The sequence below is a fragment of the Anomaloglossus baeobatrachus genome, chromosome 5 (assembly GCF_048569485.1).
Source record: "Anomaloglossus baeobatrachus isolate aAnoBae1 chromosome 5, aAnoBae1.hap1, whole genome shotgun sequence".
Classification (NCBI taxonomy): Eukaryota; Metazoa; Chordata; class Amphibia; order Anura; family Aromobatidae; genus Anomaloglossus; species Anomaloglossus baeobatrachus.
This window is the reverse complement of record NC_134357.1, coordinates 323,171,719-323,199,688: the sequence shown is the minus strand read 5'-3', so window position 1 is coordinate 323,199,688 and position 27,970 is coordinate 323,171,719. Positions and strand designations below refer to the sequence as shown.

General features: G+C 46.6%; 1 protein-coding gene across 1 annotated transcript in view; it reads left to right on the top strand.

Moving 5' to 3' along the window:
- DNTTIP1 (deoxynucleotidyltransferase terminal interacting protein 1) overlaps positions 1–16,740 on the top strand; it is a 62,674-nt gene extending 45,934 nt beyond the window's left edge. The window contains exons 11-13 of the mRNA XM_075349771.1: positions 16,177–16,248; positions 16,335–16,390; positions 16,528–16,740. Coding sequence (XP_075205886.1) covers positions 16,177–16,248; positions 16,335–16,390; positions 16,528–16,636 — 237 coding nt within the window. The 3' untranslated portion in view covers positions 16,637–16,740. The remainder of the gene's footprint in view (positions 1–16,176; positions 16,249–16,334; positions 16,391–16,527) is intronic.
- Positions 16,741–27,970: the final 11,230 nt, after the last annotated feature.

Genomic DNA, 27,970 nt, shown 5'->3' with positions numbered 1-27,970 from the left:
GTGAAGGGACCATTCCCCTGCGTCCATGCCCTGGCGACTGAGAAAGTCTGCTTCCCAGTTTTCTACGCCTGGGATGTGAACGGCGGATATGGTGGATGCCGTGTCTTCCACCCACGTCAGAATCCGCCGGACTTCCTGGAAGGCTTGCCGACTGCGTGTTCCCCCTTGGTGGTTGATGTATGCCACCGCTGTGGAGTTGTCCGACTGAATTCGGATCTGCTTGCCTTCCAGCCACTGTTGGAAGGCTTGTAGGGCAAGATAGACTGCTCTGATCTCCAGAACATTGATCTGAAGGGTGGACTCTTTCCGAGTCCACGTACCCTGAGCCCTGTGGTGGAGAAACACTGCTCCCCACCCTGATAGACTCGCATCTGTCGTGACCACCGCCCAGGATGGGGGTAGGAACGACTTTCCTTTTGACAATGAGGTGGGAAGAAGCCACCACCGGAGAGATTCCTTGGCTGCCTGAGAGAGGGAGACCTCCCTGTCGAGGGACGTCGACTTCCCGTCCCATTGGCGGAGAATGTCCCATTGTAGTGGACGCAGATGAAACTGCGCAAAAGGAACTGCTTCCATTGCTGCTACCATCTTCCCTAGGAAGTGCATGAGGCGCCTCAAGGGGTGCGACTGGCCCTGAAGGAGAGATTGCACCCATATCTGTAGCGAGCACTGTTTGTCCAGTGGAAGTTTCACTATCGCTGAGAGAGTATGAAACTCCATGCCAAGATATGTTAGTGATTGGGTCGGGGTTAGATTTGACTTTGAAAAGTTGATAATCCACCCGAAACTCTGGAGAGTCTTCAGTGCCACGTTCAGGCTGTGTTGGCATGCCTCTTGAGAGGGTGCCTTGATAAGTAGATCGTCCAAATACGGGATCACGGAGTGACCTTGCGAGTGCCGGACTGCTACTACTGCGGCCATGACCTTGGTGAAGACCCGAGGGGCTGTCGCCAGCCCGAAAGGTAGAGCTACGAACTGCAGGTGTTCGCTTCCTATAACGAAGCGTAGAAAACGCTGATGCTCTGGCGCAATTGGCACGTGGAGATAAGCATCCTTGATGTCTATTGATGCTAGGAAATCTCCTTGAGACATTGAGGCGATAACGGAGCGGAGAGATTCCATCCTGAACCTCCTGGTTTTTACGTGTTTGTTGAGCAGCTTTAGATCCAGGACGGGACGGAACGACCCGTGTTTCTTTGGCACCACAAACAAATTGGAGTAAAAACCGTGACCTTGTTCCTGAAGAGGAACAGAAGTCACCACTCCTTCCGCCTTTAGAGCGGACACCGCTTGCAGCAGAGCATCGGCTCGGTCGGGCGGTGGGGAAGTTCTGAAGAAGCGAGTTGGAGGACGAGAGCAGAACTCTATCCTGTACCCGTGAGACAGAATGTCTCTCACCCAACGGTCTTTGACCTGTGACAACCAAATGTCGCCAAAGCGGGAGAGCCTGCCACCGACCGAGGATGCGGAGAGAGGAGGCTGAGGGTCATGAGGAAGCCGTCTTGGTAACGGTTCTTCCGGCTGGCTTTTTTGGGCGTGATTGAGTCCGCCACGAATCTGAGCCCCTCTGATCCTTTTGAGTCCTTTTGGATGAGTAGAATTGGGACCTGCCTGAGCCTCGAAAGGACCGAAAACCAGACTGTCCCCTCCTCTGTTGAGGTTTGTTTTGTCTGGGCTGAGGTAAGGATGAATCCTTACCCTTGGAGTGTTTAATGATTTCATCCAAACGCTCACCAAACAATCGGTCACGAGAAAAAAGCAAACTGGTTAAGCACTTCTTGGAAGAAGAATCTGCCTTCCATTCTCTCAACCACAGGGCTCTGCGTAAAACCACAGAGTTGGCTGACGCCACCGCCGTACGGCTCGTAGAGTCTAGGACAGCATTAATCGCGTAAGACGCGAATGCAGACATTTGAGAGGTCAAGGGTGCCACCTGCGGAGCAGATGTACGTGTGACCGTGTCGACCTGTGTAAGCCCAGCTGAAATAGCTTGGAGTGCCCATACGGCTGCGAATGCTGGCGCCAACGACGCTCCAATAGCTTCATAGATGGATTTTAACCAGAGCTCCATCTGTCTGTCAGTGGCATCTTTAAGTGCCGCCCCATCTTCCACTGCAACTAGAGATCTGGCTGCAAGCCTGGAGATTGGAGGGTCCACCTTGGGACACTGTGTCCAGCCCTTGACCACGTCAGGGGGAAAAGGATAGCGTGTATCTTTAAGCCGTTTGGAAAAACGCTTATCTGGATAAGCGTGGTGTTTCTGGATTGCGTCTCTAAAGTCAGATTGGTCCAGAAACGTGCTTAATTTACGCTTGGGATACCTGAAATGGAATTTCTCCTGCTGTGAAGCTGCCTCCTCCGCAAGAGGAGCTGGTGGAGAAATGTCTAACATCCTATTGATGGACGCTATAAGATCATTCACTATGGCGTCACCATCCGGGGTATCTAGATTGAGAGCGGCCCCAGCCTCAGACTCCTGATCAGTTACATCCGCCTCATCACACAGAGAGTCGTCCCGCTGGGACCCTGACCAGTGTGATGAAGTTGAGGGTCGCTCATAGCGAGCCCGCTTAGGTTGTCTGGGACTGTCGTCCGAGTCAGCGTCACCCTGGGGTGCATATGACACCCCCGGAGCTAGGAAGTGGTCCAGCTGAGGGGGACCAGGGGGCAATGGATCAACAGTGCCCATGGTCTGAGTTACTGGTCTAGACAGACATAGTCATAGACAATCTGTCAGCAAAAGCTGCAAACTCCGTCCCTGTCACCTGGACAGCATTTACAGGTGGTTCTCCCTGGGTCACCTCTAGAAGCGGCCCCGGCTGAGCAATTGCCACAGGGGCCGAGCACTGCACACAATGGGGGTCAGTGGAACCTGCCGGTAGAGTAGCCCCACATGCGGTACAAGCAGCATATAAAGTCCGTGCCTTGGCACTTTTGCTTTTTGCGGACGACATGCTGTTATCTCCTTGAGAAATCTAAGGAGGGTATATACCAGAAAACCACCAGCGACTGTACAGTGCAAAGTATTGCCAGCACAAAATACAAAGTACACTATGGCACAAGTGGGGGAGAGCCCTTGAGGGCTGCTTACCGCCCGCTGAAAAGCGAGTGTGAGATCGTAGAATCCCTTGTCTGGGTCTCCAAGCCTCCCCTCCGCAGTTCAGCGTGCAGGCAGGAATGGCTGCCGGCGTCCTGTGAAGAGGGGCGGACCGTGGGCGTCCCAAACAAAAGAGCGGGAAACTGCGTCCCCCTGTGCCTAGTGTGAGGGCTGGAGTATGTAAAACAGACTCCAGCTCTTAACGCTGCTGGACTGTACAGCGTCCCGCCCTCCTCCTGACTGGCAGGTCCGGGGGCGGGAACGATACGAACTAGGCCGCAAAAGCCGGGGACTGTAGTAATCTAGCGCGGCCGTCATATATGCACGGCCAGCGCGGAAGTCCCCGGCGCACCACAAATCCCAGCCGCGACCAGTAAACACTGACCCCAGCGGCCGGATCGGCCGATCGTACAAAGTCACCTCACTCAGCAGAGCTGTAGTGAGTAACGGCACCAGCGCAGCAGCGCTGTTTACCCCGGCGCACTAACACACCCAGCAATGCTGCAGTGTGCGTGCGACAAGCACGGGGACACGGAGTACCTTGATGGAGCAGGGTCCTGTCCCTGAGAAAACTCCGCTCCGTATCCAGCAGATCCTCCAGGGGCTGTGGATGGAGCACGGCCTCAGTGCCCGGAGACCGGTAAAGTCCCACTTCACCCAGAGCCCTAATGGGGATGGGGAAGGAATCAGCATGTGGGCTCCAGCCTCCGTACCCGCAATGGGTACCTCAACCTTAACAAACACCGCCGACAGAAAGTGGGGTGAGAAGGGAGCATGCTGGGGGCCCTAGTATGGGCCCTCTTTTCTTCCATCCGACATAGTCAGCAGCTGCTGCTGACTAAACAGTGGAGCTATGCGTGGATGTCTGGCCTCCTTCGCACAAAGCATAAAACTGAGGAGCCCGTGATCCCACGGGGGGTGTATAGCCAGAAGGGGAGGGGCCTTACACTTTTTAGTGTAGTACTTTGTGTGGCCTCCGGAGGCAGTAGCTATACACCCAATTGTCTGGGTCTCCCAATTAGGAGCGACAAAGAAATACTTGTTTACAGTTTTCATCATTTACATATCATTAACAAGATTATCGATTCTGTGATTTCCACAACTTTTCCTTTTTGGTGCTGCAATTTCAATGGTGAGGAGGGAACTCCATGAATCGTCAGAGTGGCCACCTGGATAATTAAAAAATAAATAAATAAAGGGAAAAGAAATAAAATAGGGAAGTCTCCCACGTAGCTGTAACACTACTTCTGGGTCCGATCATTAACACTAATACATATTCACTGCTTTCCCCGCCCATCGGCAGTCCAGGTGTTTGTGATTGGTTGCAGTCACACCGCGTGCCCTACTGCCACGGGTATATCACAGATGACAGACAGTCATATGGTTTCTGGCAATAGCACGTCAGAGCATTTGGCTGTGCAAAATGCTCCCTGATTTTCTATTGTTCCTGCTGTTAGTATTCATTGTATTAGTTCGCTTTTCTGCTGGATTTTCAGCTCTTCCCCTTAAAGATCCAGCAGAGCCCTCCTTCATCCAGCTGCTGATTATCAGTATCTTCCATGTGCTTAAATACTCCCATCTTCCCTAGACTTGTGCTGGTTATATTATTCAGTTAATTCAAGCTCTGGTTGCAAGCGGACTGCTTGTACTCAGCAGTGGTGTGGTTGCTGTTCTTTGCTGAACTTCTACCTTTGTCATCTGTGGATAAGTAGTTCATGCATTTTCCTCTGTGTGTTGTCCTTGTTATCTTCTTCACTGTTTAGTGGGGTTGATGAAGAGCTCATCCCATCCGTTCCCTATTTAGGGCCCAGCGCTAGCGGGATTCCTAGGATCAGGTATCCAGCTCAGCGCATAGGTGGTGAGAAACCAGTGGTAGGTTTAGTTAGGGGTCACCACCTTCCCTAGACACAGGGTTTCCCTTTTCTTTTGCTTGTTACTGCCCCGTACCTAGCGTGACACCTACCCTGTGTGACAGCATCTGTGATTGGTGGGAATCAAATACGCTGTCAGTGTACCTATAGTTTTAAAAATAAATAAATTGGCGTAGGATCCCCCCATATTGTCATACCCAGTGCAGATAAAGCATACGTCCACAGGCTGCAGCCTCTAGCCGTTTGCTTATTTTGGCTGTGTATGAAAATAAGAGGGACCTTATGCGGCTTTTTAAAAAAAAAATATTTAATTTTTAAAAACCGGTGTGCAGTCCCCCCCACCTTCTGAATTTTGATACCCAGCCATGATAAACCAGACGGCTGGGGGCTGGTATTCTCAGCCTGGAGAGACCCATGGTTATTGGGGCCCCCCAGCCTAAAAATGGCAGCCTACAGCTTCCCAGAATTGTCGCATCCATTAGATGCAACAATCCTGGCACTTTACCTGGCTCATCCAGATTGTCTTGGTGCGGTGGCAATCGGGGAAATATAAGGCTTTAATGACAGCTCACAGCTGTCATTAAGCCTTAGGTTATTAATGGGAGGTGTGTATGAGACCCCCCCCCCTTTAGTAGTACTATAAGTGAAAAGAAATTAAAAGGATTTTTTCGGCTATATTTTATTTGTACTAAAATACAAAAAACACCCTGTTTCTCCAATTTATTAACCCCAAACACCCAGTTCTGACATAATCCACAAGAGATCCGACGATGATCCCGACTCTGCTACATAGTGAAGTCACAGCACACAGGCACAAAACATGACCACACATTGTGGCTTCGGGCAGAGACTGACTGAGCCCCAGCTGTGAGCAGTGATGTCACTCAGTTTATCTTTATCACAGCTGGAGGTTCCCACGGTACCTCACCTGTGACCGCAGATAAAGTGATCTCATTCAACTCATCACCTCAGGTGAACTCATTCAGTTCAATGAGACCTGCATCTCTTTGCAGAAAACCACGGGGGGGGTTGCCAAGAGATGAAGTTACGGTGCTAAAATTTATACACCAAAATTCTGCACCAATACTGCATCTCCTTGCAAAAAAAACGCATCAAAACGCTATGAGGTTTTGATGTGATTTTCTTTTTTTTTTTTTGCCAGGAGATGCAGTTTTGGTGCCGAAGTTTATACACAAAACCCCAGCACCAAGTGCATCGCATTTTGATGCGTTTCTTTTTTAGCCAGGAGATGCAGTATTGGTGCCTGAATTTGTTGTTGCATCTAATGGATGTGACAATTCTGGCTGGCTGCAGGCTGCTATTTTTAGAATGGGGGTGCAATAACCACCAGCCTGAGATTACCAGCCCCCAGCTGTTATCTTTATCATGGCTGGGTATCAATAGTTGGGGGGGGGTACCGCACAATGTCACACAGGATGGGGGCGCCTTCTGACTGCAATTAATCACAGACACCGGGACTGACGGTGGGCGGGGGAAACAGTGAATATGTATGAGGGTTAATGAGCGGACCCAGTAGTGTTACAGCCACGCGGGAGACTCGGTAAGTATGACGGTCCTGCTCTTATCCCCTTGCCCTTTCTACCACAGCACTATATTTTGGTCCCCTTGACTTATATGGGGCTTGACATCTGGGCAGATGTTCGGGTTTAAGTCCGGTCCCGAAACGGATTTTCTTTTTTAAATCCTGTTGGACCCGCCGAACCCGAATATATGTGGGTTCGCCCATCTCTGCACAGCACCGTATCCTAGAAAGTTACATAAAATGTGTCTTAAAGGAAATATGTCACATACATGCAGTCCGATCTGTGAACAGCATGGTGTGGAGAAGCTGAGCAGAATAATATGCAGGTTTGTTGGGAAAGATTCAGTAACTTGTATTTTCTTCATTGAAATCCCTGGAGTCTGTATATAGGAGTCCAGTGGGCGGTCCTACTAGTGATTAACATTTATCTCTGCAAGTACAGTCATACGTATACGATCTAGAAATGATTTCTTTTAACCTATTTGAGACTATACAATTTTCCTTGTTCCTGAATAGGCAGTTTATCTTTTGTAACTGCTGTGTAAAGAGCGGTAAAATATATCTTCTCATTTTCAATAGTCTTTGCCTCTTCTCTTCGTGATTCGTGGGGCCCTTAACTTTTATGTTACTTTCATCATTTTCATTTTTATATTTCCAATATCAGGAGGAATAATAATGACCACAAAGTACTAAAGTACAATGTTATTATTTCTAAAAGATTTATTTAGAAACACATTTATTGGTCCATAACAAATATAGAGCACAAACAAGTTCCCCACAGGGCGTCATTAGAACACCGTGGATTATTAACCTCATAACGACGGCCGTACGACTTAAAGCGGCGGCAAAACAGGGTACTTATTCTGTTCCGCCGCTTTAAAGCGTCACTCCGAAAAAACCCTGTAGCGCCCCCCAGGGACCGAAAAACTCGGGGGTTTCAGCTACCGGGGGTAGCTGAGACCCCCCCAGATTATGAATCAGGGTGGTTTTTTTTGGACCCCGATAATGTGATCGCCAGTATACACCGTATAATGACGATCACATAAAAAAAAAAAATGGCCGGTAAAACTGATTTCTTTTTGATCTGACGTGATCAAACATGTCAGATGAGAAAAAAATATAAACCCCTAGTGCCCCCAAAACCCCCGGTACCGGAAAGTCCCCCCCCCCACCCCTACCCCCCCCCTCCGGAACAGTCAAAATGGCGCCGAAGCGCACCGAAAACTGCCGCCGCCGCCGGCTCTGCATTCATTTCCCTCCGATCTGAAATGATCAAACATTTCAGATCACAGGGAAATGTCCTCCCCCTGAGCCCTCCTCCGGTACACCGGAGCCCTCTGGTCCCCCGGAGCCCCCTCCGTCCGGTTCTCCAGAGCCGCCCCCCTTCCCCCCCTCCGGAGCATGCAAGATGGCGGCGCGCAGCGCACAGTAGCGCGCGGCCGCATTCATCCTGCTCTTTCTGTCGCATGTAACACGTCACATGCGACAGAAAGTTGTCCCCAGGTCTCCCGCCGTCAGCCCCCGGTCTTCCCCATTACTTGGCTGCAGCTCCGTCCCCGCAATCACTCCGCCTCCTTCTGGAAAGCTGGCGGCGCATGTGCAGACAGCGGCTGTCAGCTGGATCCTTGCAAGCAGGGACGCTGACCTCGCTGCTGCACAGTGGACCGGGGGAGAGTGAGTGCAGTAATCTGCAGCCACACTCCTCACATGGAGAGCCTGCTGTTCTAGAAAATGGGAGGTACGTTCTGTGAGCATGCCCCTCATATTCTGGAATGAGGTTACTGCAGGTCACTCTGCCCTAGGTTGGACCGGGGCAGTGTGAGTGCAGTATTCTCAGATTACTGCACCCACACTGCTCATGGAGTGCTTGCTCTTCCAGAAAATGGGGGATACGTTCACTGAACGTGCCCCCCATATTCTAGAAGGTCCAGAGTCGTCGAGGGACCTGCAAAATGGATTACAGCGACTGGAATTTGTTTATTTTCAATAAATTGGTGAAAGAGGGAATGTTTCGGGAAGTTTTTTTTCAAATTTTTTTTTTTGTCTTTATTTTTTTCTATTACTGACTGGGTTAGTGATGTCGGGTATCTGTTTAGATGCCGTGACATCACTAACCCCAGGGCTTGATGCCAGGTGACATTATAGCTGGTATCAACCCCGTATATTACCCCGTTTGCCACCGCACCAGGCACGGATGAGCTGGGGCGAAGCGCCAGGATTGTCGCATCTAATGGATGCGCCACTTCTGGGGCGGCTGCGGCCTGCTATTTTTAGGCTGGGAAGAGTCCAATAACCATGGCTCTTCCCACCCTGAGAATACCAGACCCCAGCTGTCCGCTTCACCTTGGCTGGTGATCTAATTATGGGGGGACCCCACGTTTGTTTGGTTTTTTTTTTTAAAAAAAAAAAAAAACACCTGGGGAGCCCTCCAAATTGATCACCAGCCAAGGTGAAGCTGTCAGCTGTGGTTTGCAGGCTACAGCTGTCTGCTTTACCCTAGCTGGCTATCAAAAATAGGGGGGACCCCACGTCGTTTATTTTAATTATTAATTTTTTGGGGAGCTAAATACAAGGCTAGGCACACTTTAGTGCCACATGAAAGGCACTAAAGGGCGCCAGCTTAGAATATGCAGGGGTGGGACGTTATATTTGTTTGACATCTATCCATTCATCCATTGTAGCATTTTAGGCTGTGCGCCCACGATCAGGGTTTGCAGCGTTTTGGGCGCAGTGTTTTCCCTGCGTCCATAACGCTGCGTTGTGCAGTAGAAGCACAGTGGAAGCATTTTTAGAAATCCCGTGCCCACTGTGCTTCTCTTCTCCGCAGCATAAACCGACCTGTGGCGCAGCTTCCCGAGCCTCAGCATGTCAATTTATGCTGCGGAGACAAGAGTGTTCTCTGCAGGTAGCATAGAGCTCCACAGCAGCCTGAACCCAAATCGTGGGCATGGGCAGCTGCGTTCTCCCGTGGACAACACACACATCTCTGCAGGAAGGCTGACACTGTGTACTAGACGCCGTGTCGCTGGATCATGGCCACATAGCCTAAAAGTGAGAAATTTGTTACTACAGCAACATTTTTGTGAAGTACCTGTGGATTCAAAATGCTTACTATACTCCTGAATAAAATCCAGTTTCCAAAATGGGGTCACTTGTGGGGGGTTTCTGCTGTATAGGTACCCAAGGGGCCCTGCAAATGTGACATGGTGCCCGCAATTTATTTCAACTTTTCCAGAATTCAAATGGTTCTCCTTCCATTCCAAGCCCTCTCATTTATCCAAACAGAGGTTTTTGGCCACATGTGGGGTATCCCTGTGCTCATAAGACATTGGATAACAACCTGTTGGGTCCACGGTTTGTTGTTGCCTCTTGAAAACGTAAGAAATATGATGCTAAAGCAACATTTTTGTGAAAAAAATGAAAATTTTCAATATGGCAACCTAAGCTTATCAAATTCTGTAAGTACTCTTGGATTCAAACTGCTCACTATACACCTAGATAAAAGCCTTGAGGTGTCTTGTTTCCCGAATGGGGTCACTTGTGGGGGACCTCCACTGTTTAGGCACCTTAGGGGCTTTCCAAATGCAACATAGCGTCCGCTAATGATTCCAGCCAATTGTGCAGTCAAATGGCGCTCCTTCCCTTCCGAGCCCTGCTGTGCACCCAAACAGTTGATTTTCATCACACATAAGGTATCTGCATACTCAGGAGAAATTGCACAATAAATCTTATGCTGAATTTTTTCCTTTTACACTTGTAAAACAAAAAGCTACCTGGTTGAAGTAACAATTTTTTGGTAAAAATGTATTTTTTTATTTTCACAGCTCAACATTATAAACTTCTGTGAAGCACCTGGGGGTTCAGGGTACTCACCAAACATCTAGATAAATTCCTTGAGGGGTCTATATTCCAAAATGTAGCCACATGTTGAGCTTCACTGTATAGACACCTCAGGGTCTCTCCTAATGCAACATAGCGTCCGCTATTGATTCCAGACAATTTTGCAGTCAAATGGCACGCCTTCCCTTCTGAGCCCCGCCGTGTACCCAAACAGTTGATTTCCACCACATATAAGGTATCGCCAAACTCAGGAGAAATTGCACAATAAATTTCATGGTGATTTTTTTTCCTGTTACCCTTGTGAAAAAAAAGCTACTTGGTTGAAATAACAATTTTGTGGTAAAATTTTATTTTTTTATTTTCATGGCTCAACGTTATAAAATTCTGTGAAGCACCTAGGGGTTCAGGGTACTCACCAAACATCTAGATAAATTCAAATATTGTTCCTTCCGTTCCAAGCCCTCCCATTTGTCCAAACAAAGGTTTCAGACCACATGTGAGGTATCACCGTGCTCATAAAAAAGTGGGTAACAAACCTTGAGGTCAAATTTTTGGAATTACCTCTTGAAAAAGTGAGAAAATTGATGCTTAAGCAACATTTTTGAAAAAAGTATAAAAATTTTCAATATGACAACGTAACGTTAACAAAATCTGTGAAGTACCTGTGGATCCAAAATGCTCACTATACCCCTAGATAGAAGCCTTGAGGGGTCTAGTTTCCAAAATGGCGTCACTTGTGAGGGGTTTCTTCTGGTACCTTAGCGGACCTGTAAATGCAACATGGTGCCTGCAATCTATTTCAGCCAAATTTGCTTTCCAAAGTTCAAATATCGCTCCCTCTGTTCCGAGCCCTCCCATTTGTCCAAACAGAGGTTTCTGACCACATGTGGGGTAACCGTGCGTTCATAAGAAAGTGGGGAACAAGTTTTGGGGTCCATTTTGTTGTGTTATTTCTTCTAAAAGTGAATAAATTTGGGTTAGAGCAACATTTTTAGGTAAAATTTAATTTTTGCTTTTTTTTCATTCCACATTGCTTTTGTTCATGTGAAGCACCTGAAGGCTTAATAAACTTCTTGAATGTGGTTTTGAGTACTTTGGGGGGTGCAGTTTTTAGAATGGTGTCACTTTTGGGTATTTTCTGTCATCTAGGCCTATCGAAGTCACTTCAACTTCAATGGTCCCTAAAAAAATGGTTTTGTAAATTTTGATGTAAAAATGAGAAATCGCTGATAAACTTTGAACTCTTCTAACTTCCTAACAAAAAAAAATTTTGTTTCCAAAATTGTGCTGATGTAAAGTAGACATGTGGGAAATGTTATTTATTAACTATTTTGTGTCACAGAAATCTCTGGTTTAATGGTATAACAATTCAAAAGTTGAAAATTGCTAAATTTTCCAAATTTTTGCCAAAATTCAATTTTTTTCATAAATAAACGCAAAAAATATTGTCCTAAATTTGGTACGAACATGAAGTCTAATATGTGGCGAAAAAACAATCTCAGAATCACCGGTATCCGTTGAAGTGTTCCAGAGCTATAACCTCATGAAGTGACACTGGTCAGAATTGCAAAATTTGGTCTGGTCATTAAGGTGAAAATTAGCTCCATCACTAAGGGGTTAAATTATTTATTTAATTAAATATACAATACAAATTGGACAATCTTTCCACTAAAGCGGGCTTTACACGCTACGATATATCTAACGAGATGTCGGCGGGGTCACGTCGTAAGTGACGCACATCCGGCATCGTTCGTGATATCGTAGCATGTGACGGCTTTGAACGAGCAGAAATAATCACCTTCTCGTTCATCGTTGACACGTCGCTCATTTTTCTAAAAATTGAACGTCCGGTTGTTCAATGTTCCCGAGGCAGCACACATCGCTCCGTGTGACACCCCGGGAACGATGAACACCGCTTACCAGCGTCCCACGGCACCCGCCGGGAATGCTGAAGGAAGGAGGTGGGCGGGATGTTTATGTCCCGCTCATCTCCGCCCCTCTGCTTCTATTGGCCACCCGCTGTGTGACGTCGCTGTGACGCCGAATGTCCCTCCCCCTTCAGGAAGTGGATGTTGCCGCCCACAGCGAGGTCGTTTGGAAGGTAAGTACGTGTGACGGGGGGTTACAGCATTGTGCGACACGGGCAAGAAATTGCCCGTGCCGCACAAACAATGGGGGCGGGTGCGATCGCGCGATTGATTGAAACGTGTAAAGCAGGCTTTAGAATAAAGAAAAAAAATGGAGGAATAGCCCGAATGAGAGTGATTATGTAAAGTAAGGGCAAGAGATATATATACTCCAGAAGTTTTTGGTGGAGAGAGGCCAGGGAGACTAGAAATATCAATAAAATTGAACCAGGGCTCCCAAGATGGAGTGATTCTCAGGAAAAGAATTGGATTCTGGTGGGACCCATGTAGGTCCTATGTAGTATCTTGACAGGAGATTCACCCAAGCTGACATGACTTCCTTTGGTAACTGTGGTACAGCACTGCTGCCAAACGCTACTGACATTCGGAGGCCCAAATCCCGCTCCCATCGCAGGTACATAGTTGCATATATATTGGAGAAGTGGCTTGGACTAATCGATGACGGTTTCCATAACAATTCAATGTAGTAGGAGTTGGGTGGTCCTTTGCGTTTGTGAGAGAGAGAAATGTGAAGAATCTGGACGCTTTCCATTGGGAGGTTCATAATATTTCTGAAAAACAGAAAAAAAAAAGATATAGTTCAGCTCACCACTCCAAAGCAAGTCTCTCCAGCTTCTGGTCCGGTGCATGGAACAAGTGGATGGCTTCCACAGCTGTATCATCAGTCACATCGAAGTCACATTATCTCCTTCTCCCTTCGATGTGACTGATCATAATATTGCTGCCTGATGAAAAATGCCTTAAAAATACTCAACCATTGCCTGTCTACCAGTTACTAAATTGCATTTTACATTTTGTTCCTGTCTCCATCACAATTATTTTCATATATAGGACACATGGTGTTTTTTATGATGGGTGTTGGGCTAGTAACATTGATTTGAATTGGCAACAATGTTTTTTGTGGGGTTTTTTTTGTTTTTTTTGCTTGATTTTTATTTATTTCACACATTGTAGCTGGTATATTAGTTGCAGAGCAAACTCAGCTTGCTGCCTCCATAGCAGAGCTGATCAGGGTTTGTTGAGTGCTGAGATGCTTAAATGTATCGGAGCAGAGACTCTCAGCTGTATCTGAGCAGAGGCGCTCAGCTGTGGCGGAGCAGAGAGGGGCTTAGGTGTAGCAGAGAAGCTCAGATGTAGCAGAACTGAGACACTCATGTAGCAGAGCTGAGTCGCTCAAATGTAGCAGAGACGAGACGCTCAGGTGTAACAGCGAGATAAACTCCTTTTGAATCTTCTTATCTGCACTGAAGCCGGGTGTTCCCCTGCTGGGAGCGCAGGGACTCCTCTGTCTGAGGCCCCCTTCACACGTCCGTGAAACACGTGCATGTTTGTTCCGTTTCCGTATATACCGGAGACACGGACAAACATGATGCACCAATGTTAATCTATGTTTGAGGTCACACGTGCGTTATTTCATAATGTCCGTGTGCGTGTCCGTGATCTGTATGTGTTTCCGTGTTGAACGAAAGCATGTCCGTTTTCTGCACGGAGCACGCACACATGGACCCAATGAAAGTCTATGGGTATGTGCGCACACGTTAGTAAACACGTATGCATCTCCCTATGGTCCGTGTCCGTTTGGTGTTTTTTTTTTCTAGCGATGTCGGTCATTCTTTCTATTTCTGTGTATGTCGGTCGATCTCCCTCAGTCCGTCAGTCGGTCTCTCTCTCTGTCTGTCCCTCTCTCACAGTCTGTCGGTCAGTCCCCCCCCCCCCCTCTCTCATACTTACCGTTCCCCGATCACCGGTACGGCGCTGCACAGCTGTAAAAAAAACACCGGCGGCTTTTACTATTTTGAAAAAGCCAGCCGCTCATTAACCAATCTCGTATTCCCTGCTTTCCCCGCCCACCGGCGTCTATGATTGGATGCAGTTAGACACGCCCACACGCTGAGTGACCGCTGTCTCACTGCAACCAATCACAGCAGCCGGTTGGCGGGTCTATACTGTGCATTAAAAAAAAAAAATAATTAAAAAAAAACGACGTGTGTTCCCCCCCATTTTGATACCAACCAAGGTAAAGCCACACGGCTGAAGGCTGGTATTCTCAGGATGGGGAGCTCCACGTTATGGGGAGCCCCCCAGCCTAACAATATCAGCCAGCAGCCGCCCAGAATTGCCGCACCCATTAGATGTGATAGTTCTGGGACTCTACCCGGCTCATCCCGAATTGCCCTGGTGCGTTGGCAATCGGGGTAATAAGGAGTTATTGGCAGCCCATAGCTGCCAATAAGTCCTAGATTAATCATTGCAGTAGTTTATGAGACACCCCCAATGATAAATCTGTAAGTTACAGTAAAGAAACACACACAGTGAAAAAATCCTTTATTTGAAAAAATAAACACTACAAAAAACCTGCGTTCACCAATTTATTAAGCCCCAAAAACCCCTCCAGGTCCGGCGTAATCCACGGAGATCCCTCGTCGCTTCCAGGTCTGCTACATGAAGGTGACAGGAGCTGCAGAAGACACCGCCGCTCCTGTCACCTCCACGCAGCAACTGAGGTGAGTATCGCGATCAGCTGAGCTGTCACTGAGGTTATTCGCCGCCACCGCTGGATCCTCCAACTGTGACAGGAAGTCGCCCGAGTGCCAGCGATGAAGTCACAGGTGAGTTGCGGTCACGCGTGGAGGATCCAGCTAGCCACGGGTAGCCTGAGTGACGGCAGCGCTAATCTCGCTGCCCACTACAGTCACTCGGGGGATTAACGGTCACCGGTGAGTCCTTCACGGGTGACCGCTAATCAGTACGCGACACAGACAGAGCCGCAGGATGACAATGAAGTCGGGTGAAGTTCACCCGAGTTCATTCTCAGCGCGCGACTCTGTCTGCTGTCAGCGGGTATGCATCAATGACATGTTACATCACACACGGACAACACACACACGTCAGTTAAGTTTCACATGCACACACGGACATTACACACGCACACACGGCTAGCATACGCAGTTCACACAGATGCCACACGGACCTTAAAGACGGACACAAAAACGGGACACTGACCCGAAAAACGGCCCGTAACACACGTGCGTGTATTTTCACGGACGTGTGAAGGGGGCTTAAAAGTCTATTCAGTGTGTGCTCAATACTAGGCAGTGCTGTGTTGTGGGTTTACAGCCCAGTCAATCAGGGTGAGTGGCTGCACGAGCTAGTGATGTAACGTCAGCTTTCAGAGCCCGGAAGTTGTGACATCACCAGAAAGCAGCAGCCACAACAGCCAGGGGTCAGATGATCGGCACTGAGCGGGCAGAGCGCTGCTATGTGGCAAAACTAAAGTATTGGAAAAGACACATTATTGATGTACAAAAGATACAGAGTAGGGAACAACCTCTTTAATAACAAAATGCTCCTGCCTCCTTTGTTACTAGGCAGGTTTTTATTTCCGACACTGTGAATGCTGGATGACGGCGACTTTTGGAAAGACTAGTATCCCCATCAGATATAGCTCAGCTTTCTAAGGAGCAGAAAGTCTCAGAATTAGTGGTGACTCTGTGTTGGGGAAAGCCTTCATGTTCAGTAATCCGCGCGTGCCTATGTGTAACAGTAATTCTGACTCCTAGGCTGGATTTATATAAAAATACAGATTTCCGATGTCATTAATTTTACATATACCATTTTGAAAAGTAAACCACATAGAAGGACCCCACCAAACTGATACTTATTTTGTTTCACTTGCAGTACGCAGTTGACCCTCAGGACAAACAGTGGTTGACAGAACAAGAGTTCATGAGAGCTACCGGCGGTAAAATGGTACGTTTCTGCGATCTCTGCATGTACCATACTGCATACACCCGCCGTGCAGTTTAATAGTATAACATCTGAATTTTATGTTGCAGGTATATATCCTTTTGGAAGAAGATATCCTTGAATTGGCCGCTTCGGATGAATACAGGTACTGTAGATGAATACAAGTGGTATAAGGCTATATATAAGATCAAATTGTCGGCCTTTTACTTTATATTGCTTGTTGTCCTTTTTTCTTTAATATCTTCATTGACTTGTTCCTCGATTCTTATCGATATCTTACAGAGACTCCCTAGAGATGCGGTTGGATGAGCTGAAGCCATTTACTGCTCCTCCTTCGATAATTCAGAAGATGAGAAAGTACATGGAGCTTATGAGAACCGAGCATGACTAGATGTCCCGTTAACTGTTTCGCCACAGTGCTTATGACTTAGTCAGGTGTTTTTACATGACATGTGAACTGTATAATAAACGTAGGCTGACCATTGAGAAACCAAACCTAGCCTTTCTGTATGGTAATGTATATGTGATTAACTCTATAGTGTTTTAGATGGCAATTATCCCCGTAAATGATCATATGGTATAAGGCTATGTTCGAATGACCATTAAACTTTCTCCAGTCATGTGCAGAAGTTGTGAACGGAACTGGCCCCTATGCAAATTAGGCAAGTGCCTACTACTTATAAGCACTATAGACGTGTTTATAAAATGGGCCAAACTAGAGGATTCTGCGGGCCTCAGGTCTGTGTGAGAAATAACGTATGTGAACTAGCACATAGGCTAACATTGTGTCCGTCTGTTTTACTCATGGACTGAAAGTACATTTATCTGTACGTACCCTAAGAACTGATTCACCTGTTTTTCTATATACCGTGCCTTTCGAAAGTATTCGGCCCCCTTGAACTTTTCAACCTTTTCCCACATTTCAGGCTTCAAACATAAAGATAAAAATGTTAATGTTATGGTGAAGAATCAACAACAAGTGGGACACAATTGTGAAGTTGAACGAAATTTATTCCTTATTTTAAACTTTTTTAAAAAATAATAAACTGAAAATTGGGGCATGCAATATTATTCATCCCCTTTACGTTAATACTTTGTAGCGCCACCTTTTGCTGCGATTACAGCTGCAAGTCGCTTGGGGTATGTCTCTATCAGTTTTGCACATCGAGAGACTGAAAATCTTGCACATTCTTCCTTTGCAAATAGCTCGTTTGGCATTGTGCCCGAATAGTTCGATTTAGGTTTCATCTGACCAGAGCACCTTCTTCCACATGTTTGGTGTGTCTCCCAGGTGGCTTATGGCAAACTTTAAACAACACATTTTATGGATATTTTTGAGAAATGGCTTTCTTCTTGCCACTCTTCCATAAAGGCCAGATTTGTGCAGTGTACGACTGATTGTTGTCCTATGGATAGACTCTCCCACCTCAGCTGTAGATCTCTGCAGTTCATCCACAGTGATCATGGGCCTCTTGGCTGTATCTCTGATCACTCTTCTCCTTGTTTGAGATAAAAGTTTGGATGGACGGCCGGGTCTTGGTAGATTTGTAGTGGTATGATACGCCTTCCATTTCAATATGATCACATGCACAGTGCGTCTTGGGATGTTTAAAGTTTTGGAAATCTTTTTGCAACCAAATCCGGCTTTAAACTTCTCCACAACAGTATCATGGACCTGCCTGTTGTGTTCCTTGGTCTTCATCATACTCTCTGTGCTTTAAACAGAACACTGAGACTATCACAGAGCAGGTGTATTTATACGGAGACTTGATTACACACAGGGGGCTTATATTTATCATCATCAGTCATTTAGGACAACATTGGATCCATCAGAGATCCTCAATGACCTTCTGGAGTGAGTTTGCTGCACTAAAAGTAAAGGGGATGAATAATATTGCACGCCCCACTTTTCAGTTATTTATTTTTTTAAAAAGTTTAAAATAAGCAATAAATTTCATTCAACTTCACAATTGTGTCCCACTTGTTGTTGATTCTTCACCATAATATTAACATTTGTATCTTTTATGTTTGAAGCCTGAAATGTGGGAAAAGGCTGAAAAATTCAAGGGGGAAGAATACTTTCGCAAGGCACTGTATTATATTCATATATTTCATGGATAGAACACGCACCCATCATAGTCTATGGAGCTGTTCACATGTCTGTACTTTATTCCCCAATCCATATGTTTGCAAAAAATCCCCGACACATGTCCATTTTTATCCCCGAGTAACAGATGAAAATGACCCATTCAAGACAGTGAACGGATTCCATCTCTGCTGTCCATTTTTACCATTACAATGGGTAGGCGAAGCGTTGCTATTTTTAATTTTGGAGCATATGAGAAAATTACTGTTGAAATACTGATGTAATAAATTGACACATTGACCAAACATTGAATTTTTTAACCTATGAGAAAAAAATGGACCTCATGAATGAGCCCTAATAAAAATATTCCTTTATGTTACTTGAATAGAGCAGAGATGACATGGGAATGGACGGCCGGGATCTACACTACAGCACCAGTCCTGAAAGGGAATCTACAACTAATGCGGGCGTCACACGAGACGATACATCGTGCGATATGTCGTCGGGGTCACGTTGTAAGTGACGTACATCCGGCATCGTTAGACATATCGTAGTATGTGACAGCTATGAGCGACGGTGAACGAGCAAAAATCCTCACCTTATCGTTGCTCATTGACACGTCGCTCATTTTCAAAAAGTCGTTTCTTCTTCTCTGCGCCTATTGTTCATCGTACCCGGGGCAGCACACATCACTTCGTGTGACACCCTGGGAATGATGAACACAGCTTACCTGCGGCCACCGTCAATGCGGAAGGAAGGAGGTGGGCGGGATGTTTACGTCCCGCTCATCTCCACGCCTCCGCTTCTATTGGCCGGCCGCTGTGTGACGTCGCTGTGACGCCGAACGTCCCTCCCCCTTCAGGAAGTGGATGTTCGCCGCCTACAGCGACGTCGCTCAGCAGGTAAGTACGTGTGACGGGGGTTTAACGACTTTGTGCGCCACGAGCAACTAATTGCCCATGACGCACAAACGACGGGGGCGGGTACGATCGCACGATACGATCGTATCGTGTGAAGCCCACATAATTGTGTCTGATGGGACACAAGTGTTGATGTTCTAGGACTGTGCTCTGACATACGTGAATGCTTTTCTAGAATGATGAAGGACCAATATACCCGATCTATCAGCAGCTATAAAGCAAAAAACCCAAATGGAGCTCATGCATCAGGGATAAAATGGCCAACTTCAGCCGTAATAAACAATTCCCAGCTGGTTCTGTGAAATGATCATTCATTACGACCAACAAAAGTTTGTAAGCAATCATTCAAGACAGCGGTCACAAGGGTGTTTGGATTTAGACTATGTGCGCACGTTGCGTAATTCATGCAGTTACGCTGTGCTTTGTAGCGCAGCGTAACTGCATGCGTCCTGCGTCCCCTGCACAGTCTATGGAGATTGTGCAGGGGCCGTGCGCACGTGGCGTTTTAGAGCGCAGCGCTTCGGCTACTGCCGAAGCGCTGCGTTCTAAGAAGTGACATGTCACTTCTTCCGTGCGCTTTGCCGGAAGCCCCTGCTCTGTCTACGGCAGGAGCTGCAGGCAGAGCGCATGGAATCGGGGTTTTTTTTTTTTCACTACGGACATTTCTGCAGCGATTTAAAGCGCACGTGTGCTCTTCAGATCGCTGCAGAAATTTCTGCAGTGACTGTACGCAACGTGCGCACATAGCCTGACATGTCACTTCTTCCGTGCGCTTTGCTGGCAGCCCCTACTCTGTCTATGGCAGGAGCTGCAGGCAGAGCGCATGGAATCGGCTTTTTTTTTTTTTTCACTACGGACATTTCTGCAGCGATTTAAAGCGCACATGTGCTCTTCAGATCGCTGCAGAAATTTCTGCAGTGACTGTACGCAACGTGCGCACATAGCCTTAGGGCCGTTTCACACATCTGGCATTTTGCTGGATCCACCACACTCCAGTACAGTGTGAATACTGTACAATGGCATCGCGGCAAGCTCCGGTCACATGACTGCATATGACCGGAGGTTGCCGCGATGCCATTGTACAGTATTCACACTGTACTGGAGTGTGCTGGATCCCGCAAAAAGCTGCTTGTGTGAAACGGCCATTATCAGCAATGAATATATCATTGGCAGAATAAATCCAAGATTGGCTGATGTAGTCTGTGATGTTTGGGGCCATCAGCGTATGATCATTTTGTCTCCTCATTGTCATCTAATGACTTTCCATTTAAAAGGAATCTGTCCGCAGATTTTTGCTATGTAATCTGACCGTACCCCATGATATAGGGACAGAGACCCGATTCTGGCGATTGTATAACTTGGTATACTGGGTGCAGAAGTTATGATAGTTACCATTTTTTTTCTGCTGCCGATCTAGCAGAGTTCAGTTGTTGAGCTGTGTATAACCCTGCCAACACCACCGCTTTCTGTGTACATTGTATAGTGACAGAGAGCTGCTAATCATTGCTGGGGACATGGCTGGACTACACTTCACATGCCAAGTTGTCCTGTAGTGATAATCCTTTGCTCATAAAGCATTGGATGTATTGAAACAACCAAATACAGCCTACTAAGTGACACATCATTGTCATCAGGCTTTTTGCTTTTACATTATGGTGCTCTCAGATTACATGGCAAAAACATGGCTTTAGAATCTGCTGGCTATAGTGTTCTGTTCAGAAGTTAACAACATTTAGATAGGAAATAAGGGTTGTTTTTCCTATCATGTCATTGTACATTAATTCCTGAAAAGCAGCTGAAGGGTTAATAAACTACCTGACAACAGTTTTGAATGTGCTGAGGGTCGGTGTCTTTAAAATTGTATCACTTCTTCACACCAGGGCCGTTTTGCGTTTTTTCATTTTCATTTTCCCCCCTTTCTTCCAAGAGCTATACTTTTTTTTAATTTTTTTTGTCAATATAGTCATGTAAGGGCTTGTTATTTTGTGGCACGAGTTGTACTTTTGAATGACACTAATCATTTTACCATATAGTGTACTGGAAAATTGGGGGAGAAGTGCTGTGAGATAGCAAAAATGTGCAATTCCACAATTGATTTTATATTTTTTTTTTTAATTTAGATCAGTACGAGTATGCAGATACCAAACATATATATTTTTTATTTTTTTTTTTAAGTGGCGAAAAATTTTTGGGAAAGTTATAAGAAAACATGTTTTTGCTCTTGTCACCATCTTCCAAGACCTGTAATGTTTTGATTTTTCGGGATCTAGAATTAAAGGGAACCTGTCACCGTATGTTTATAATAATCACCTAACGGTTGGTGCGGAGCACACTGGTCGGATGGGCGTCTCCGTTCCCTGGGTTCGCGCCTCTTCTTTCAGCCATTTTTGTCCTCCTTCTTCTGAAGCTAGTGTGGATGATGTGTTCTATGTAATCTACAGTAGCCGACATTGAGGTCCTGCGCAGGCGCACACTTGATCCGGGTGTGGAAAAATTGCAAAAAAAGTGTGAGTGCGCGATAGTTTTGGGATATTTAATTCACCATGTTCACTATATAGTAAAACTGATGTGTTGGTGTGATGTCTCAGGTCGGTACAAATTCGTAGACACCAAACATGTATAGGTTTACTTTTATCTAAGGGGTTAAATAAAATTCAGAGGTTTGTCCAAAAAAAGTGGTGCACTTTTTGCTCAATTTTCCGCAACCCGTAATGTTCTCATTTTTCGGGATATGGGACTCGGTGACAGCTTATTTTTTGCGTCTCGAGCTGGCCTTTTTAATTGTAATTTAATTGCGCAGATGCTATGTTTTAATCGCCTGTTATTGCTCTTTGCGCAAAATTTGCAACCAAAAAACGTAATTTTGGAATATATTTTGGAAAATATTTTACCACTACGTCGTTTACCAATTAGATTAATTTTATATTTGCATAGATCGGGCATTTCTGAACTCTGATACTAAATATGTGTATATTTTTTTTAAAAAAAATTTAAATCCTTTAATTTTCAGTGGGGCGTATTGGGGAGTGATTTGAACTTTTAGGTTTGTTTTTTTTTTTTAAAAAAATGTATTTTTAAACTTTTATTTACTTTTTTATTTTACTAGTCACCCTATGGGGCTATAAAGATCAACAGTCTGATTGCTGATTAATTTCTCCTGATCAGAGAAGCATCGCTCTGATCAGGAAAAATGCTGCGTTCTTGTTACAGCCAGCGCTTTGTTGGCTGTAACAGGAACTACATCATGATAGCGTTAGGAGTCATTACATGACCCTGTGCTACCAAGGCAACCATCGGCTCCCTGTGATCGTGTCGTAAGGCCTCCGATGGCAGTAGGGAAAGCACATTCCCGCTGTGGCGCATTAAATCTCGCTGTCATATTTTGATAGCACGATTTAAGGAGTTAACAGGCATGGGTGGATTGCGAATCCACCTGCTCCTGCAAGGCACACATGTCTGCTGTTCAAATCAGCAGACGTGCGGGGATCACCACCGCCTCACCACAGCAGCCGGTGGTGATCACCCCTTTATGATTTAGGACATACCATTACGTCCTAGGTCGTAAAAGGGTTAATTGTACTCATCACCTTTGAAGCATTGTCAGTTGCAATAGGAAGAACCTGGTCTAGCAGCTCTGAGATGAGTGCAGACCTTCCTTCCAAGTGTGTTTTTACCCTTATTTGTAGATGAGTTCACTACTTATGCACATAAAGTGCAGCACAGATTCATCTCATCTAAAAGCCTAGATTCTTTGATCAGGAGTAGAACAGACATTTATAGGATATTTCATAACTTTCCCAAATTCTTATGAAAAAAATATTCAGCACATACTTATTACATCACCACCGGAGTCCGCTCCATCGACTTCTGCTCCGATCACCAGGCGACGCCGTGTTCCTGCCGTGGATAGTGCTGGTGATGGGAGAGGAGTCGATGCCAGCGGCACCGGTGGGCGCACGCTCCGCTCATCCACTGGTCTGGGCTTCCTGGGGATCTGCAGTGCCACTAGCTGACTGTAGGTGGCTGGTGTCTCCCAGCTGAAGTACCATCATTCAGCTACAACCAATGGAAAGACACCACACCCTTATTATTCCCCCCCCCCTCCCCCCCCACCGGCCTGCTGACCTCTGCCAGAGATAGTTCTGAAAATTCTGGCTCCTGTTTCGTCCTGTTCTATGATTTTGTGTGCTGATTACCGCTTGTTTCCTGGCTACCCTCCTGCCTGCTGTTTATGTACCTCCTTGCCCGATCCGCATTTGACCTCTGCTTGTTTCTGATTAAGTCCTTGCCTGCCGATTCTGTCCCTGTTCTGCTATTCCTGGTTTGACCCTGCCCCTGTGTAATTCCAAATCCCTGTATAGGGGTTAAAGGGTCTCAGGGTTCTGGGGGTCCTGCTTGGCTAGTGGCTTCCCTCTAGCCTGTCCATTACAGCCCGTCTGAGTCTGTGGATCCAGGCAGGCGTTACAATACTGCATTGAACTACTGCACCCAATTTGTATATCTTCGTAGATGGTCCATTTCATACCGACTCTGATTCCACCAAAATGGACGCTGACTTTATGACTCCAGCTCTACATCCACAGAGCTGTCATTAGGGCATGACAATCATGACTGGTGTAAGGGGCCCAGTGAAGAGGGGGGCCCGGCAGGGTCCAGGGTAATTACTTAGCTTTATTAAGCCCTGGGTCGGGCCCTCCTCTTCACCGGGCCCCAGTCACAGCTGCAGCAGAGGGGCCCGGCAGTGTCACTTCGGCCACTACAACACATCACTAAGTTGCAGGTGAAGCGCTTCAAAAGCATCACATGCAAATTAGTCATGTGGCGGGAGTTCTGATCATGTGCATTGACCCTAAACCCGGCATCTGAGGCGATGACAATGGACACAGGTACATGTGTCACCGCCGATGATGCTGAGCATTGCATAGCACATTAGCACACCCACAGAGTGGGGATCTTTAAAAATACTTTAGTAAAAGTTCTCTTTTATCTATGCTAGTGTATACAGGGACAGTTAGGCAGGGATTAGCAATATGCACCCAGAACTGCTCGTGGTTCTGGGTGCATATTCGCCCTGACTGGTTCTCTTTAATTTTTTTTAATAAAATAATAGTACTCATGAAAATACGAAACTTTATAATAAATCTTCTCCGGGACTGATCTGTCACTCACAATTTATGGATAATATCTATAAACTCTATACAGGGAGAAAAGATTTTCCCATTACTGAGATAGGAGATGACAGTTGGTGATTTTAAATTCTATGGAGAGCGGAGGAGCCAGAGCCAAATCCAAACATTCTGCTGCACGTTTTCCATACAACTTTTATGAGAACCAACTGCCATCTCCTGTGTCAGTAATGAGAAAGTATATTCACTGAAGACAGATTATACCTCAGAATTGAGAACCATCTCCTGTCTCAGTAATGGGCAAGTGTATTCACTGAAGATGTTACCTTACAACTGAGAATGTTGAGAAAGAAGCAAATTTCTATAATATATATCACAACGTTGCTTATTTTCATATGTACTATTGAGTTATGAATTAAAAATGAAAACAAAGGTTACTTAGTAAATGGTTATATATATTTTCTCTTGTTGAAACAAGATCGTCTATGGGTGAAGGATAGTGATGAGCAAGTACTAAAAAGCTCGGGTGCTCGAGGCTCGGGCCGAGCATCCCAAGATACTCGTGTACTCGGCCCGAGCACCGAGCCCAATGTTATCCTATGGGAGACCCGAGTATTTTTATTAAATGACCCCCGGCAGCATGTAGAAACCCTGAAAATGTCACAAAAGTCTCAGAAGAGTGCTCAAATGACATGGCAACAGCATGGGGAAGACCCCTTGAAGCATTTATCACTCAAAAGTCACAGCTGTGAACAATTTTGGCCGCATTTTACGCCATTTTTACGGACTCACCAGAAAACCTTCCAAAATGACACCAAAATGATTTTTCATGGTGGAAATTTTAAGGGCACATACCCAATAGTGAGATAGAGCTGGTGTATGTTACTTTTTGAGATTAATACATGAAAGATTTTACGTAAAATATTGTGTGGCACTCCGATGTCCCTGAGAAGAGACGTACATGAAGGCCTCTTGAGTCTAATGTGCCCATTTTGAGGAAGTGAGTCTTTGTAGTATTTTCCTTTGCCAGGGCAGTCCAAAATTGTGAGGTTCACCAATGGCCCTGCATACAGACGTGCATGAGGGCCTGTAAACCTGAAGTGCCCATTGTAAGGAAGTGGGTCTATTGTAGTATAGCCCTTTGGCAGGGCAGCCAAAAATTGGGAGGCTCCACGTTGTCCCTGGATAGAGACGTGCATGAGGGCCTGTAAACCTGAAGTGCCCATTGTAAGGAAGTGGGTCTATTGTAGTATAGCCTTTTGGCATGGCAGCCAAAAATTGGGAGGCTCCACGTTGTCCCTGGATAGAGACGTGCATGAGGGCCTGTAAACCTGAAGTGCCCATTGTAAGGAAGTGGGTCTATTGTAGTATAGCCCTTAGGCAGGGCAGCCAAAAATTGGGAGGCTCCACGTTGTCCCTGGATAGAGACGTGCATGAGGGCCTGTAAACCTGAAGTGCCCATTGTAAGGAAGTGGGTCTATTGTAGTATAGCCCTTTGGCAGGGCAGCCAAAAATTGGGAGGCTCCACGTCCCTGGGTAGAGACGTGCATGAGGGCCTGTAAACCTGAAGTGCCCATTGTAAGGAAGTGGGTCTATTGTAGTATAGCCCTTTGGCAGGGCAGCCAAAAATTGGGAGGCTCCACGTTGTCCCTGGATAGAGACGTGCATGAGGGCCTCAAAACATTGTTCCCATTGCAAAGGAGCGGGTCTCCTGTCGTTGTAATGTCCATTCTGAAAGAATGGGCGAAAAAATTTACCACTGGGGGTATACCTGAAACAAAGGCCTAACTATTGTAACGGTCATCATGGTGGCGCATGAGGAGAAGGAGGAGCAGTCCAGCGATTATCCAAAGTCCAGAAGTGTGTACCCATGGGTGAGTGGAGGTACATGGCAAATTCCCGTTACAAACTTTAAATTCCGCTCTCATTTGCTGGTGGTGTGGTGAAGTCTGGCCCAATCCAACCCTTGTTCATCTTGATCAGAGTCAGCCTGTCAGCATTTTCAGTTGACAGGCAGGTGCGTTTATCTGTAATGATTTCACCTGCGGCACTAAAAACACGCTCTGACAAAACGCTAGCGGCAGGGCAGGCCAGGACTTCCAAGGCGTAGAGAGCCAATTCATGCCACGTGTCCACCTTGGATACCCAATAATTGTAAGGCACAGAGGAATGTCGGAGTACAGTTGTTCGATCTGCAAGGTACTCCTTGAGCATCTGGGCAAACTTAGGATTTCTTGTGGCACTACCCCGCACCTCAGGGGCTGTGGTACGTGAGGGGCTGAGAAAACTGTCCCACATCTTAAAGACTGTTCCCCTACCTCTGGCGGATTGGACTTGTGCCCCTCTCGGCTGTACGCATTGGTTGTCCACTGATTCCTGACCTATGCCGCTAGCGTTTTGTGAGGGGAATGCTTTGCCTACTTCCGTGACTATGGCCTTCCGGAACTGCTGCATTTTGGCTGACCTCTCCGCTTCGGGAATAAGAGACATAAAGTTCTCCTTGTAGCGTGGGTCTAACAGTGTTACCAACCAGTAATGATTGTCGGCCAAGATGTTCTTAACGCGAGGGTCACGAGACAGGCAGCTTACCATAAAGTCAGCCATGTGCAACAGACTCTTAACAGCCAGTACTTCAGTATCCTGACCAACACGATGACTGAACATGCTGTCCTCCTCCTCCTCATCTACCCTGTCCTCTGGCCAGCCACGCTGAACCGAGGATATGACTGGTGTGCATGTCATATCCTCAATTTGGCCGGAGAGTTGCTCCATGTCTTCATCCTCCTCCTCGTCATAGTCCTCCACTGCACGTTGTGATGAGACGAGGCTGGGCTGTGTGTTGTCTCCCACACCCACTACTGTTTCTTGCTCCAACTCATCGCGCTCCGCCTGCAATGCATCATGTTTGTTTTTGAGCAGAGACCGTTTTAGAAGGCAGAGAAGCGGTATGGTGACGCTAATAATGGCGTCATCACCACTCACCATCTTGGAGTCCTCAAAGTTTTGGAGGATGGTACATAGGTCGGACATCCATCTCCACTCCTCAGGTGTTATGTGTGGAGTTTGACCCATTTCCCGACGGCTTAGGTGATGCAGGTACTCAACAACTGCCCTCTTCTGCTCACATATCCTGACCAACATGTGCAGAGTTGAATTCCAACGTGTGGGGACATCACACACCAGTCTGTGAGCCGGAAGATGCAAACGGCGCTGAAAGCCGGCAAGGCCGGCTGAAGCAGTAGGTGACTTTCGAAAATGTGCAGACAGGCAGCGAACTTTTACCAGCAGATCAGACAGCTCTGGGTATGACTTTAGAAACCGCTGAACCACGAGGTTGAGCACATGGGCCACGCATGGAACATGTGTCAGCTGGCCTCGCCTCAAAGCCGCCACCAGGTTCCGGCCATTGTCACACACGACCTTTCCTGGCTTTAGGTTCAAAGGTGTGAGCCAGTGATCTGCCTGCTGTTTCAGAGCTGTCCACACCTCTTCTGCATTGTGGGGATTGTCACCTATGCAGATTAGCTTCAGCACAGCCTGTTGCTGCTTCGCCGAGGCAGTGCTGCAGTGCTTCCAGCTTGGGACTGGTGTGG